Source organism: Akebia trifoliata, unplaced genomic scaffold (assembly GCF_017979445.1).
Source record: "Akebia trifoliata isolate Shusen 1 unplaced genomic scaffold, ASM1797944v1 Contig00689, whole genome shotgun sequence".
NCBI lineage: Eukaryota > Viridiplantae > Streptophyta > Magnoliopsida > Ranunculales > Lardizabalaceae > Akebia > Akebia trifoliata.
Window position 1 is genome coordinate 44,034 of NW_028237146.1, and position 16,570 is coordinate 60,603.

Here is a 16,570-nt window from a genome sequence, read left to right on the forward strand (position 1 = left end):
AACAAAATTTTCTGATTGTAAAATAGATTTTTCGAAACAAGGTTTCCCTTCTTAACTGCTAAGATGGTTTTGTCTGCCTAAATTCTAACTCAAAACTGAGCCTCTTGTCTGGGATTGTGAGAAGTATGGATGTTCACTTTAATACTTCTAAGAGACTCACAACCAAAAAAATGCAAAATAGGAACAAATATTTAAAACTGCGTTAAGCCGTTTCTACTTAAAAACGGTATTAAACTGTTTTACCTTTTAAAATCGTTTCAAACGTTAAAATTTCCGTTTCATTCTTTTGGAACTAACCGTACTCTCTCGATCTCTCGATCTGTCGCTCTCTCAGTTGCTCGCTGTATCAACCGCTCAGTCTCTCTCTCAATCGCTCTCTCAGTCTCTCCCTCGACGACCTCTCGATCTCATCTCTCACTCTCAATCGCTCCCTCGATCTCATCTCTCTCGATTGACCTCTCGATCTACCTCTCTATTTCTCTCTCACGGTCTCTTTCGATTGACCCCTCTATCTCTCTCTACTCCCTCGATCGATCAATCTCATGTACATGTATGAGATTTCTCCCTTCTTCTCGCTTCGATCTTCAAAAAACCCTTATATCCAAAACTAATCGACCTCCGCCTCTCTCTTCTAAGTCGAGTCATTAGGGCATATTCAAGCCAGATATGGAAGGAGATTAGCCGTGGAAATCTCTCTATTTCATCATCGATCTCTCAATCAAGCAAAAATGCCCTAGCTTACGATCATGGATCTCTCAATCAAATATACAAACCCTAAATTCTCTTGAAAGTGTTCGAAGCTTGTTGGATTCATTTAGTTCTCTCACCTTACTCGCATATTTTGGATCGATTTCACTCCAAGTCACAGGTTAGATTTCAGAATGATTTTGACTGTTCCCTGTTTCTTCTTAACGAAATTTTAGTTATTTTGACTTTGGTTGGAGAAATAATTGATTATATAGGTTAGTTTGGAGGATCTCTATGTTTTATTTGATAATCTTTGTTAAATTTTTTATTTGATTAAAAAAAAATTAAGCTTACTTGTTTTTGAAGTCTAAACTAAGGATTTTGGCCTCTTAGGTTTGTTTATGTAATATAAGAACGATGGATCGATTGCATCATGGTTTAATCTAATAAATCCCTAAACAATGGTCTGGATCTTCAAAGTACTTTTTTTTTCTTGGCTACTATTATAAGTTTACTTTCAATTTTCAATTTCTTGTTTGTTTTTAATGCAATCCCACATTAAAATAAATGGGTTTAGATTAAGTATCAAATCTGAAAATTTATTAGAAATTCACACTGTTCTGGGTTTTTGGGGTGCTTTAATCAGTATCGTGATTTTTGTACTTCAGGTAGAATGGATTGAGTTTTCAGTCCATGAGATTAAATTATACAAATTCCACATTACCAATGATTGGCACAAATGCAAAATCACTCTTTATAGAACTAAAGAATCAGAAATGTCATTTGGGACTTTTCTGATTGTTGAATTATTGAAGAACCTATCATTTTTTTTCTTAGAGTCAAGGGTTATGATTGGTATCTATGGTGTAGGATTTATTTTGTTGATTCTGTTTATCCTCTCTCACAATTTCCATGATCACTGTGTTCGTTTCTTGTCATAATTCATGATAATGGTAAACCAAGTGACAAGGTTTCAGAAAAGATGTTTTCTCATTTGGGTATGAGCAAATCTAGCTTGGCTGAGAACATCAAGCCAATGCAGGTTGATTTATTAGCACGAGAGAGACTATACCACACAACCAGAGGAAGATGAAAGTTCTGAGACTGTTCATAAGCAGTCTTCTTTATCATATGGGATCACATCTACCTTTCCTTTAATTGGCCTTCCCGAAATCTCTCATCTTGGGTGTGGTCAATGGCTTACTCTTATGGATTTTCAATTTGCAACAAACCATTTCTCGATGGAGAAGTACTTGGGGAAGGTGGATATGGTGTTTGTTTGTAGGGCTTGACTAATAAATGGTACCGAGATAGTAGTGAAAAAACTTTTCAACAATCTTAAGTACTCTTGAAATTCTTCTATCCATTTAAAAATGATTGTTTTACTCTTTGATGATGCATGTTTTGAGAGATAGAGGGGGGTTGTATTTGGATAACCCCTCTAAAGTTTTACTACTACTTGCAATGTTTCCCTTCTATTAGTGTGTCTCTTTTTGTTGGTTGAGCACATTTGAATGGCAATCAGTAATTTTGATCTTTATTACAATTGATCTATGGATGCAAGCTTTCATGGCTAGTGATTTTGCAATTGCTCAATTCTGTTTTTTGGAGTGTCTGCTGCTCGTGCACGGCCATTGGTGTTACAGGCGACTATCAATGATGGTAAAACCTTGCCTCCATCTTCTTACCAACAGCTGAATTAAAAAAATCCATAAACCTCCATGTTTTTCATCCCAACATATCGAAATGTTATTAAATAAAAAGTATGTAGTGGCTAAAGAGCTCTTAATTGCTAATAAGCCGATTTTTTAAAGAGCTATTATGCTTTTTCTATGTGAAATTGATGCAGGAGTGAAAATACGCAAACAGTGATCTGCCAATTTGTTGAAAGAAAGAAAAAAATGATTTCGTTGATTTATCAGTAACCTTTTTCATGTCAAGCTGAAGTTTGATTTTTTATGTGTGTGCAGATATGGTACTTTTTCTACAAGAACATAGCATTCGGATTTACCCTATTTTGGTTTGAGGCTTATGCTTCTTTCTCTGGTCAGCCTGCTTATAACGATTGGTACCTGTCCTTATACAATGTTGTCTTCACTTCACTTCCTGTGATAGCTTTCGGTTTTTTCGAGCAGGTTGTTTCTGCATGACTTTGTCTCAAGGTACAGGGTTTTGAGTTCCATTATCATATTCTTCTTCACGACGAAATCCATCTTTCCACAGGCCTTCAGGAGAGATGGACTCCGACTCCGACTCCGACTCCGACTTCTGTAAGGTTGTCAACGCGAGTTGAGGATGGAATTCGACATCTGAAGGAGAGATTATGGCAGAGAGAGTCATGAAACATGGCCGATGTTCCAGGTTTGGGTAGGATTGTGCAATATGTATGTGTTTATAAGTGAAAGATAAATGGTGGTTAGTTTGTAAAGCTTTGTATGCAAGTCTGCACACATAAGTACATTTTGGGCAAAAATGTATAGCTTTATGTATTAGGTTTCATCATTGAGGGATGGTAGAATTCTGAAAGGGTAGGAAGTTGTAACTTGTGAATAAAAGTTTAGAGGGGAGTTGCCAAAAGAACACTTTTAAAGGGTAGGAAGTTCTAAATGGAGGGGAGTTTCCAAAGAAACACTGTAAAAGGGTATTATGATTCCAAAAGTCCTAAATTAAAAATAAAAAAATCTCATTGTCCTACCTTTCTAGGGGTGTTTTCTAGGGGTTCATCCATGTATTGTAGGGTTACAAGGTACATGAGAATGTCATTGAACACTCTCTCTCTCTCTAAATTAGTAGCCGAATGGAAGCTTGGGTGATTTGCTTCATAGTAGAAAAGGAGGGGTTATCCTACTTGCATCATGACTGCGTTCCTCCAATTGTCCATCGAGACATTAAATCAAATAACATTTTGTTGGAAGGAGAGTTCAGTGCACAAGTGGCAGATTTTGGGGTTGCCAAAGTGGTTTACATAATCGGCATTGGGCCTAAATCCATGTCTGCAATCACAGGTTCTCACGAAAGGGTCTTTAAAATCCATGGCAGATTTTAGTTGTATTTGAAAATTCTATTTGAATGTTACTCAACTAAAAATTATCTCTTTATCATTGTCTTTTGATCTCATAGTTCTTTCTAGTTTTACTTTATTTATTTATCTATTTATTTATTCATTGGGTAGTTGGGATCGCATGGACAAGTATTGCACTTTGAAGAGGGTGGTATCATGTTTCGAACTTTTGAAGCAATCCTTCCAATCAAAATCATGCTATTTTAGTTGCCTACACTAAACATTTGAAATATTGTATGGGTGTTCAATATGATGCTGATTATGTGTTTTCTATTGTTATGGATGTGTCAATTTGTAATCCTTACACCACATATTCTCACAATATACAATTGGCAGATCATCTAATTGCCTTTTTTATTGTTGGCATATTTTCAGATGTTAGCCGCACTTAAAAACTCCCCCAATTCAATGAGCATGTCAAGCTTGAAAGAATGCATTGATCCAAATTTGATGGACTTATATCCTCATGATTGTGTATACAAGGTAAGCATCATCTTTATGCAAATAACATTGTCCAAATAAATTATTGCCCAGACTTTGTGTAGGCTACATCTCGAATGAATATATTAACACAATTAAGTGCATTATGAAAAGGTGACTTGTTTAAGAGCATGTGAAGAGGAGACAAATGAGTTCTCAGTAATAATTTATTTGCATAAAGGAATGACCTTGAGTCTCTATTGTTTGCTCTAGTTATAGATGAAGTAATCCTTCATATTCAAGAGCAAATATACCTTAGTGTATGGGAACAATTTCTATAAAATCAAATGACCTTGATCACTAATAAATGATTCAGAATTATGATATACTTTCTCTTCATAAGTAATGTTCGTTTACGGTAAGTAGTGGAACAAGTCAATAACAATTGAAAGAGAAAATGCGAGACAAAGTGAACTTCCAATAAAGGCCTACCCTAGAGGGTTTCACAATCATTCCCTACCTATGCTTCCATCAAAGATGCTCATATATGCATATGGATATGGATATGGATAATAGGATGGAAAACAAGAATATATCCCTTTGATTAGGAACAGTTGACTCCACACTCAAATTCAATTGTTCCTCCCATGAGTTTGGACTCAAATGTGATTAGTCTAGATAATAAGGGGACGAATGACTTTGTAGAACTCCTTGTAAAATGGATTTGGAATAGCCTATATCCAGGACACTAGGTTAGCTGGATCTTTCTTAATTACAAGTTGGGCAAGCTGGATTTGGGATTAAATGGAGGTGATTGGTCAGTGTGTGAATTTCAATGACTTCCTTCTCCATTTTGTCTTACATATCTCCAATGGTCTTTTTCAAAAGTTTGAGACGGTTGAGGCAGGGTGATCCCTTATATAAGCATATATGAAGGATCTGCTATTTCTTATGATAAGCTTAATCCTAATACTTGTTCTTTTGTTATTAAAATTAATTAACCCTTTACCACTGATTTTCAACCTTTATTATTGCATTTTATTAAAAAGCATGTATGGCAGTTGATGGTAGATCTTGGATGCTGCTTTTTCTATTCAGACTTCAAGTATTCTAATTTAAAATTTTTTCAATCCTTCAATTCAACTTTAGGTCAGAATGGAGACATCCGATCTCCGAAGAGAGTGTGTGGTGATTATAGAAGTGTATTGATAGAACGGAATTCCTTTGCATCGCCGGTGAAGGATCGCCTAGTGGCCTTTAACAGTCCGAAACCAAAGTTACCACCACCTCCTTTGCAGTCTGCCTTTTCCAGGTACTTCGATAATTTTGTATGGACATAAAGCTATCCATTTGCCAATGTTGCTATATTCTTTGTTCTGCCATGATAACATCTGCATTTGGGTGAACATGTTCAGCCCAACACGACCAAATCCTGGAGGAGGAGGGGAAACATGCGCCGACACAGGGATCAATATATTTTTTAGTAAGGTATAACAAGTTAGAAAAAACTTTTGAAAGCAGCTTCTCATTGTTTTAGCACTACAAGGAATCTAAGGTTTCATCACGTAGACCGTAGTCCATTTGGCTGATCTCATTTATGAGATCTTTGCCAAAGGTTAATCTTGTAGAGTGATCATAATTCGAAACCATTTATGGGTTGAGTTCTGGCGTGGAAGATTTCCTCAGTGGGTCCCATCAATGATGTGACGCACAACTGCTAGTTCCCCATCTGTGCAGCTATAGGTACCTCTTTTATTTTCTATTTAGTTTTTAATTCTGCATCTTGTTGACTTCATAGATTGTCAAGTTGGCTACTGTCAGAATCAATGGCTTGGTTGAAAGGCTAAAACTGTCTCAAGAACTGAGGGAGACTGTTTACTGTCTTATTAAAAGAATCCTTAGTCAGCAAACTGTGCTTTTCTTTAACCGACATATCGACCAGATTTTTATTTTTATTTTTACATATTCTAAGCATGTTAGCACTAAATGGTACCGATGTACGACAAGTGTAGGATGTGCACGCTTTGTGGGTCAAAATTGTAGTTCACCGAATGAAACTGAAGATCATAAATTTTTTTTTTAAATGGAGTCCCAAATAGTATACACATCAGTTGCTTGATCATGCCCTTGTTTTCACAGATTTCTAATTATCTAATTTTCTGAATAATATATGTGTGGTCTATAAAAGATGACTGCATTTTAAGTTTGGTTCCATTGTCCTGTTAGGTTCTTATCTGTGATGACTGTTAAAATATGTGTGCAGATGGATGCTTTAATCTCAAACAGTAGCTCTCAAAGCTTCTACGCATGTGTTGGAGAGAGTACTCGTGCATACCAAAGCTCTTCCAAGGACTTGACTGCCATTAATAACCACTTGAACAGGTATGTTACACGCTGGTGGCTTATATTAACTTAGCTTGTTACTATGTTTTTGGGCTCCCTTTTGGGTTCTTTCTGGGCTACAAATTGAGCTGGGGAGTTGAGGTAAATCTCACTTTCATTGCCACATTTGCTTTCGGATAATATAGCAATTGAAAGTTTTTGGAGCATATCAAGTTCTATACTAATGTGTAGTGCTACGGTTGTAGGGAATCTGTGCTGGCATACTTTGTGGAACTGCTCTACAGACCTTGATTCTCTTGATAGTCATTTGGAAAATCAATTGGAACCAGGAGGTAACCAACATTTCATTCTCTTCTAATGCCTATATAAATCAACCTAACAATTAAAAGCAAACCTCTAGATACATATTTACAAATTGGATGGTTATACTACGTGATCATCTGCTTTAATTTCTTCAAGTTCTGACCTAAAAGATTTTAGTACTCAACCCATTGTATGGTAAGGTCTGAACCTTTCATTAATTATTACTCTCAGATTGAGCTTAAGGAAAGAAAGGTCATTTCCTTCAACATAGGACCCTAGATTTTGATGAGTATATATTGTAGTGTGTAAGGAAAGAATGCACATTTTAAGGGTTGTTTATGACTGTTATCACTTTTTCTTGTGACTTCTATTGTGGAGCATATGCATGTAAAGTAATAAGAGCTACGAATATGTTGTTGCTTTGATGACTACCCTACCACTATTTCTATTGTTTTATTGTTTCTTGAGATATCTCTAACTTAGAGAATGTGAGCAATGAGCGGTTGGTGGTTCATGTCACGGCTGGCGCTGCTGCTGGGGCTTTGACTATTGCATTGACGATTCCTCTCGATGTGGTGAAGACTAATGGCTGATGCTGGGGGAGTATCATAAGGTGAAGCTTAATTAGGTGATATTTATCTGATGCAATTGTTCCTGGACTAATGGCTACTGGGGAGGCAGCGTGTGCGCTAGTTCATGGCACCAATCGTCTTGGTGCAAATTCTTGACATTGTTGTTTTTGATCGAGCTTGTGCAAATAGGGTTGCAAAGATCCATAGGCCTAGTAAGTTTTATCCGTGCTCTAAAATATTGTTTCCACATTTTTTGTCAAATCTCATCCATATTGGTATATATCTTTTTTTTTTTTTTTTTTTTTAAGTTTAGATATCGGTTTGTGAAAATTTTAAATATCGGTTTATAACCGATGTCCAAAGTCTAAGACTTAGGACATCGGTCTTATAGACATCGGATTTTCATCGATGTCTAAGGTATATATTATTTTTGTTAGTACTTTCAGATTTGAAACGGTTTTAAGCCGTTCCAAATTCTGTTTTTGGAACGGTTTTTAACCGTTCCAAATCATGACATCTAGAACGACCGTTTAAATTCATTAACGACGCCTCGATAAGAGGCGGTCGTTCAACGGTTTCATAGCCGTTTAGGAACGGTTATAAACCGTTCCTAATGTGCATTTTTTGTTGTAGTGACTTTATCTGTGAAATTTCAGTGTACTCACGTTTTTACCATTGACGGTTTTCACCCTACTGAACTATTTGGTCCAATTGGACTCTTTTTCACTTTTGTGCTTTTTCAATTCTAACCTTTTTATTTTGATTTCATCTTATTCATATCTTTCTGTTTTTCTTTTCAACTTTTTTCATACTTCATTGTTTTCTTGATATATTTTTTTTCAAAAAATAGGTAGCCCTTTTCAAGATACCCAATCTAATCCAATAGTATTAGCAGAAGGCCCTTGAAGATTAATATTCACATTCATATTAGGTTCATTCCATTAACTAAAATTTTGTTGATTCTGCGAATTATGATTATAAGTTTCAGAAAACAGTGAACTAAAAGGCCTTTTATATGAAATTTGATTGGTCATGCAACACTTCTTGAAAAGCAGAGATTGTTGGACAATTCTTAGTAAAGTATGTATCACTTTTGCAAATTCCACAAGCACTTTCCATATTTTCAACGACCTTTATTACATTTACTTTTCTAAAATTCCTTGGCTTCCAATTTTTGAGTTAAATTAGTAATTTTTTTCATTCATGTCATCTTCTTCCCTAAGAAGATACATGCCCCCTTAAATTGATTGTGGTCTAAGGATTTTCAAATTAATCAGTTTATCTCAAGATTGGACATTCTCAGCTTGGTCATCTAAATAATCCCAAGATCTTTATCCATAAATTCACCATTGCACATCATCTCTACGAATTGTCACATTTGAGAGCTTAAGCTATCATAAAAAAAAAAAAACTAATAGCTCTCCAAATTTCGTAGTCATGATGTGGAGAAGATAGTAAAAAATCCTTAAATCTCTTGCAAAATTGAAAAAAAAATTTCATTTTCTTTAAAAGAAAAATTCATGATTTGTCTCCTAAGGGTGTTGGTCTGATGAGTAAGGAAAAACTTTTTCAAGAATTCCTTAGTCAACTCTTGCCAAGTTCCAATAGATCTTGGTTTCAGAGAGTTAAGTCATGCCTCTTCCTCTTTCAAAGGGAATGGGAAGAGTTTGAGTCTTACTACATCTAAGTTCACAATGGCATAGTGCAAAGTTGCACTTACCTCATCAAATGAGATAAGGGATTTTAAAGTCCAGGCCATGGAATTTATGAAGTAATTGTATCACACCCAATTTTATTTCAAAAGTTCTTGCATTAGTAGGAAAAGCCATTTAAGAATGAGTGCTAGTTCTTATAGGTTGCGGATAATCTCATAAAGTTTTGATTGACAAATTATTTGAGCTTCATTCTCTCCATGATTACTTTAGTGATTATCTGTTTTTTCAATGTTCCAAAATCAACACTACAACAAGTATGGCAATTAGGAACGGTTTATTACCGTTCCTAAGCCACTATAAAACGGCTTGCAGACCGTCTTTAATCGAGGTGTCGTTAATGAGGTTAAACGGCTGAAAGCCGTTCTATATTTCATGATTTGGAACTGTTAAAAACCGTTCCAGATCTCGGAATTTGGATCTGCTTAAAACCCTTCCTAATCTGCATCTTTATATAACAGCACACAGTAACTGAAAAAGATTTGAGACATCGGATTTTATAGAACTGATGTCCTACGTCTGAGACTTTAGACATCGGTTATAAATCGATATCTAAAATTATTATAAATTGATATCTAAAATTATTTTTATTTATTTATTTATTTATTTTTATTTTTATTTTTTTGCTACTTGCCTATTACCCATAGTTAAAATAGATCTAAATAGAGAACATCGAGGTTCTCTATCACATTAATTTATACGCAAAAAGAGTTGCAATGAGTCATAATTTACAAATCCAAACCAATTACACTTAAATCATGATCAGCTCATCATCCCATTCGACAAGAAGGAAAATGCAGTCCCCAACCACAAGAAGCAACAAAGTAGTAGTTCAGAAAAAATGGTCCCTCTTACTCTTCCTCTTCGAGACAATAATAAAGAAAAAAGGTTTCAAGATGGGAAATCTACATCTATTAATAAAAACAGGATCTTGAAGCCATCTTCACTTCATCTATGTATTCAAGTTAACGAACCAAATTCAACTTTGGGTTTGAAGCTTTGGGATCCTTTAGACTCCGGGAAAAATGTGTGGGATTACTCTGATTCTCCATCATTCACCTATGAAACATGAGAGACACAACTCAACTAATACTCACACATATCCCCAAGAAGAAAAGATGAAATCTATTACTGATATAGGCATACAACAAATAAAGAACAAAAAGAATTCATCTAAGAAAATTATATATGAGCACAAAAACAACACAAGAATGCTAAGAAACATGAGAGACACAACTCAACTATATAGATTAGAGACGCAAACAAAGTACTGATTTAAAAACAAAGCCAAAAACAATATAGATTACAACACGAAAAACAAAAACAAAACTGCAAAAAAAATAGAGGGGAAAAACCCGAACTAATTAAAACAATTTTGAGACCATCAAAAACAGCACCAAAATGTATAAAGGAGAAAAGAATAAGAAAACCCAACTCAGAAAAATATATCAGAAGACAAGAGTAAGAACACTGATTTAAACAGAAAAAAAACACCCTATATGGATAAACTTTCAGAACAATAAGGAGAGAGAAGACAGAATGGAGAAAAGAAACAGCAAGAATAGAAGATACTACAATCACCAAAAAATTAAATATCTGTATTTTCACCTTCAGGTTGTTTATTTCACTTAAACACCGTTTTGCTTCCTTGACATCTCCTTCAAGTTTTGTGGCAATGGCTTCTATCTGTAGGAAAATACATTCATCCATTACTGAAAAAGGCATTCCAAAGATTGAGGGCCCAATGTTCTATAACAAAATGGAAGGTCTGAGATTAAGAATAGATTACTTAAAGCAAAAAAAATAAAAATAAAATCTGTCATTCATCCAGAATACAAAGAATATCAGATAAATAATTATGTTGAAATTCCAATGTAAATCAGAACTGTGAGATAATAGAACAAACAAAACTGTGTTTAATCACATCTAAAAACCTAAATCTTCAATCCAAATCCCTCATACAATCTATATAAAGAAAAGAGAGATTAGAGATAGTACCTAGCCCAAGAGATCGATTGAGCGAGCGACTGAGCAAGAGAAAGATGAGATCGAGCGAGAACGACTGAGATCAAGCGAGCGACTGAGCGAGAGAGAGATGAGATCGGGGGAGAGCGACTGAGATCGAGAGAGACGATCGAGTGAGAGAGAGACGAGAGAGCGACTGAGATCAGAGAGACGATATCAATTAAAAATCGAAAATTAGAAAACGAAGAACATGAAATCGAAATGAAAGAGAGAAGAAAAATCAGAAAAAATGAAACATTAGAAGAACAGAGAAGCAGATCTTACGCTGGATTAAGCTTCTTGTGAGCGATAGAACCTTTCAGAGGTCCTCTCATGGCGTCTTAGCTTGAAAGTTGAAACAGAGAGACGATTGATTGAGAGAGAGACGAGAGAGCGACTGAGATCACAGAGACGATCGATTGAGAGAGAGACGAGATCAAACAGACAATCGATTGAGAGAGAGATGAGAGAGCGACTGAGATCATAGACGAGAGTGAGAGAGAGAGACGAGAGAGAGAGAGAGAGAGAGGGAGTCGAGTGAGAGAGACGGCTGAGAGAGATGGATCGGACTTTTGTTCCATTTAAATAAACGGATATGGGTCGGATAAAACGGTTTTTAAAAATAAAACGGTTTAATACCGTTTTTTAATAAAAACGGCTTAATACCGTTTTACCCTTATGTTCCAATTTTACATTTTTTTTGTAGTGTTGATAAATGATGTTCATATTTCTTACTAATAGTTTTTCCAGTTTTGATCCGATACCCACCAACAGGTATACACATATGTATGCATCAACATTCTAATGAAATTTAATCTTCTTTACTCACATTGAAATGGGTAACAGCTGTATGTGCATCAACTGCACTAAAAGGATCATCAAGGAGGTAGATGTCTGCATCATTGTAGGCAGAGCCTGCCATCCACACTACCTTCCACTCAGCCTTCCTCACAGCCATCCACCCTGCCATCCACACTGCCTTCCACTCAGCCTTCCACATTGCCATCCACATTGCCATCCACCCTGCCTTCCACATTGCCATCCACCCTACCTTCCACAACCAAGAAGAGCAATGATGGAAATGTAGGCATAGACATTGGTGCTATCCATGTCGGTCTGCAACAAACAAGTACCATGTATAAGTTTCCAGCATGATCAGTTTTAGGGACTAAAACATAGATCTAAGAACAGGTCAAATCCCATTTAAAACTTTTATACTTCACACCATTAATTATAAGTACAGTAAATGTAATGGCCACTGAGGTAACTAAAATTTCCAACTAGAACTTAACCAACAAGAATATTCCATGTTTTAATGTTGAATGAAATCAAGGAAGATATGCAATATTATAAATACAAAAATGTCCTAATTTCCTTAAATATGAAAGATACCTTACGTTGTTCCAGCCACTCGCGTACTAATGCGAGTAATGTTTTTTTGGAAAAATTTTGCCAATCCAAAATCTCTAATTTTTGGGACTAGGTCCTTGTCAAGAAGTATATTACTAGCTTTGATGTTTCTATGCACGATGGGAGACTCAAGTTCTTCATGAAGGAATGCAAGGCCCCTGGCAGTGATTGAAGAGATTGTGATTGTTCAATGTATCCTATGGACGCATAATCTGCCATGGTTGTGTATAGCTCAATTCATATATAATCGTGATCTTTTCATATAGAGGAGCTCAGTACTGAAGTCATCTTTAATTACTGTACTTTAGGAATTGAATAGTGCTCACTCTTTAATTTCTCCATTTATAATGTCTCTCATTTGAGACATATTTCAGCCATACATACCTGTTGAGAGAACGCATAAGCTAGAGCCCTTTCACGCCTGGTTGTTGCTTCCAATCTATTTTGGATCCTCAGTTTCGATATGTTGCTACTCACTGTGCTGTCATCCCATTCTTCCTGCAAAATGCATTTAACATATAAAATGATTTAATCTGAATAGATGTATTCAAGGTCTAAAATGACTCAGTCAAGTGTTTAACTCATTTGAATCACCTCAGTTTAGATTCAAACAAACAAGTCAGATAAATTGAGCAATTGAAACCTTGCATCATAATAGTTTTCATTTTTTTTTTTTTTTTTGGTATTGTTTTTTTTATTGACTTGGAGTATTTTTTAATACGGTTTGTGTAATTTGTTAATTTCTACTTACCAATACTAGTGCAATATGTGTGCTAAACAGATTGCCTAAACAAAAAACATAATTGGCCACACTAAAGAGTCAAGACTGTTTAATAGGGATTATAGAGATCAGGCCATGCTAGATCAAACCACACCATATTGTTTCACACATGCCGGCATGAAAGAAGATGATATGTGATTGTTGATGCACCAGCATTGTATCTCATTCTCAACCCTATCAAAACATATTTACACGGAAAAACCATGGGAATACATATTCTAAACAGTGGCTTGATTTGATGGCAAAGGAGTTGATTCTGGATTTTAGATCCCGGTTCTAGATTCTAATTTGGAATTTAAGAATGAAACGATAAACCAATAATAATTGAGATGATAGGACTCTAATTTAGGTCTTGTTTTTCAGTTTGCTAGAAATTGCATCCATCTAAATACAAGAAAAGATATATATATATAATCGGATTCCAACATCAAAATCTCAAAATCTGCCACATTTTTATCTTTGCCACCACCCATTATCTGGTGGATTGATAATATACCATTAGGTGGGTGCTAGGCTCTAAGCAAAGAAATATTGTATATTAATCGGACAACCTGTTTATAGTAAAAGCAGCATAGTATGTAGAAAAACCAGGGTTGAGAGCATTAAAGATTGGCACCAAAACCACCATGTTTTTACTTTCAAGTTTCAAATATGTTTTTACTTTCAAATTTCAAACATGGAAGATCTATTGAATGAAGTTACATTCTATTTACATGCAATGGCAACATTTCAGATTTTTACTGCAACTAAATGTGCAATGATAAAGGTTCAAACCCAATATCTCAAAATTGTAGAAAGAACTTCAAGAACATAAATAGTTAAGCAGATAAGAAGGCTCACCTTGAGAATGTGTTTTGCAGACCTAACAACAATTTCGACAACACAAAGATCCCAAATATGAGGTAAATGCCTAGTCATATCAGCTATCTGGAGAACATGATTCAGACTCATCAGAAAGAACAAAGTAGCGATTAGATTAAAAAAGAAAAAAGAAAGAAATATAACAAATCTTCAAATTGGAATTAAGAAAGGCTCACTTTCCTAATTTCTACAGCTTAAGAGAAAATACATGGAAAAAGGTAATTAAAAAACATGTCCTTTATGCACAAAGAACGTCCACATATTCAGCTAATGCTTGCTTTTCCAATATAACGGACATTAATTCCATGAAAATGTAATACTTCAGTTAATGTCTGACTGTGAAACCTCAAGCGTGCAAAGATCTTGAACAAACTTAGGGATCACTTCATCTTTAAGATACAAACAAACCTTCCTCACACTATCTTCATCAGCAGCTACCTCCTAATAAATACGAAGGGGTTAGACAAGAGAATAGAAATTTGGAAGTCTATTAGAATTACAAAGGTGAAATCAAAAGGAAGCATCATCACATAGTTAATAACTTAATATAACAGGACTTACTTCTCGACTCCCAGCCAACTTAAATTCGGCAAATACATTAGAGTTCAAAAGTATTTCCTCAAACAATACACTATTTTCAGCAGGTGCAGAATCACATTCTTGGATAGCCTTAATATTCCCACTTGTTGTATACTGTGAAAACCATTACAAAGTAACTCTTAATGTGCTTAAAATAATTAAGAGGTAGGCAGTTGAGTACAAATTATAGGTACAATGTTTGTCAGATAGACAAGAAAATATGTGTTGGTGCCAAACATGATAACCTTGGAAAAAGCATCAGATAGAAATGCAATTATTTATAATACTGCAATATATATTATAACAAAATCTAAAGATAGTGTTAAACACATTCTAAGAAGACTTGTAGATTGATGGACACAGTAAAACTGCATCCCCATATATATAAATATTACAAAAAACAAAAAAAAAAAAAGGAAAAATTAATCAAGATTTTGCTGTAACAACCATTTTCACAAACATCTAATACATATCGACGAGTGTTCAACATAAGAGATCATTTAGTGAAACGTGATGTTCTTATTATGCAAAACAAATATACATGCAATTCTACCTTTACTTTGGACCGCTATTGTCCAGGTTCAATCAAAACATTTGGAGGGATATATTGTATCAAACAGAGTTTGTTCAGTTATTTTCTGAAGAAGATGAGGTAAAAAATTTATAATTTTTATTTGAAATCGGAATCAAAATTCAAACTGATTTAACTTCAATATCATAGTTTGCTTCGATTTGATTTTAATTTGGATTGAAAAGGTGAAAGAATTTTTTCAGAGTTTAGATGAAGAACTTAACAAAGTGAATCAGAATCAGAAATCACAAAAAAAATTGAAGCGAAGCACAATTTGGTTACATACCTGCTCCGTGTTCAACTCAGCGTGATCCATATAAATCTAGCTCTAGGAAGAAAGATCAGAAACAATTATCTTCAAATCTCTACAACTAATCATCCACGGATCCTAAAAAAATCGAAAATTTGGGGAAAATTAGGGCTTTTAATGCAAAAAAAAGATCGAAATTACAGATTAGAAATTATCGGAGAAAATATCAAAATGTAAAAAGTAGTAAAACGAAAATCTAACCCGTGAGAGAGCGAGATGTGCCTTCTCGACTGAGAGAGCGAGAGATTGAAAGAGAGAGGCTGAGAGAGAGATCGAAAGAGAGCGACTGAGAGAGTGAGAGATCGACCGAGAGAGCGAGAGATCGAGAGAGAGAGAGAGAATGAGAGAGAGAGAGAGCGATCGACTGAGAGAGAGAGAGAGAGAGAACGAGAGATCCGAGAGCGAGAGATCAACTGAGAGAGCGAGAGATCGAGAGAGAGAGCAAGAGAGAGAGAGAGAGAGAATGAGTGGTTCGTTCCCAATAATGAGACAAGGAAAAACGGCTTTAATAGGTAAAACGGTTTAAACCTGTTTTTAATTAAAAACGGATAAAATCCGTTTTATAATTTTGTTTATGATTCACTGTTTTCTTGCAGTGCAAGAGATTCAAAATATTTTCCTAACAAATTTATTATCGAGTCTTCAACCTCAACTTTTGTTCTTTGTCAACCATTCGTTTAATTCCACTCAAAAGAGGTCATGCAACGAAAAAGAACAAAATTATCTTCTAAGTTATTAAGAGTCAAGGAAATCACACACAGTTGCACCACCTAAAAGTTGAGTGGGTAAATATAAAAGAAAAGGAAAGCAATTACCAATGAGGTAAGAGTCCACATAAATTTCGCAAATCAATGTCTTTCCACGCAAACACCTAGCTGAATGTACTTGTTCGCACAAGTTATATTAATGAGCTTAATTACCTAGTGTGGGAGGTTGTATGTATTTCCTTCCTTCCG

The 16,570-nt window shown here is 35.2% G+C and overlaps 2 protein-coding genes across 15 annotated transcripts; one reads left to right on the plus strand and one right to left on the minus strand.

Moving 5' to 3' along the window:
• The first annotated feature begins 289 nt into the window (after positions 1-289).
• On the plus strand, positions 290-7,709 carry LOC147381160 (retinoblastoma-related protein-like). 9 transcript variants are annotated; one of them, XR_015174734.1, is made up of 8 exons: positions 290-868; positions 2,252-2,349; positions 2,658-2,822; positions 2,911-4,231; positions 5,318-5,480; positions 5,584-5,656; positions 6,432-6,550; positions 6,757-7,700. XR_015174734.1 is itself a non-coding variant. In XM_086430779.1 (6 exons), the coding sequence occupies exons 3-6, from the start codon at positions 3,040-3,042 to the stop codon at positions 6,800-6,802; spliced, it is 282 nt and encodes a 93-aa protein (XP_086286905.1). In that variant the 5' UTR covers positions 290-868; positions 2,252-2,349; positions 2,658-3,039; the 3' UTR covers positions 6,803-7,704. The 9 variants fall into 9 exon arrangements, 5 of the variants coding, with proteins under 5 accessions (XP_086286905.1, XP_086286907.1, XP_086286906.1 ...); XR_015174736.1 differs by having other exon boundaries at positions 2,658-2,733; positions 2,823-4,231; positions 6,757-7,694; XR_015174735.1 differs by having other exon boundaries at positions 2,658-3,048; positions 4,124-4,231; positions 6,757-7,682.
• A 2,098-nt stretch (positions 7,710-9,807) lies between these two features.
• Positions 9,808-16,076, minus strand: LOC147381161 (clustered mitochondria protein-like). 6 transcript variants are annotated; one of them, XM_086430777.1, is made up of 11 exons: positions 15,816-16,074; positions 15,591-15,692; positions 14,716-14,847; positions 14,563-14,595; positions 14,134-14,220; positions 12,897-13,010; positions 11,932-12,218; positions 11,388-11,577; positions 11,097-11,259; positions 10,707-10,784; positions 9,808-10,157 (listed from the first exon to the last, which is right to left on the minus strand). In XM_086430777.1, exons 2-7 carry the CDS (start codon positions 15,618-15,620, stop codon positions 12,150-12,152), a joined length of 465 nt encoding a protein of 154 aa, XP_086286903.1. In that variant the 5' UTR covers positions 15,621-15,692; positions 15,816-16,074; the 3' UTR covers positions 9,808-10,157; positions 10,707-10,784; positions 11,097-11,259; positions 11,388-11,577; positions 11,932-12,149. The 6 variants fall into 6 exon arrangements, with proteins under 6 accessions (XP_086286903.1, XP_086286899.1, XP_086286898.1 ...); XM_086430773.1 differs by having other exon boundaries at positions 11,388-11,499; positions 14,500-14,595; positions 15,816-16,073; XM_086430772.1 differs by having other exon boundaries at positions 14,500-14,595; positions 15,816-16,073.
• Between the last annotated feature and the right edge of the window lie 494 nt (positions 16,077-16,570).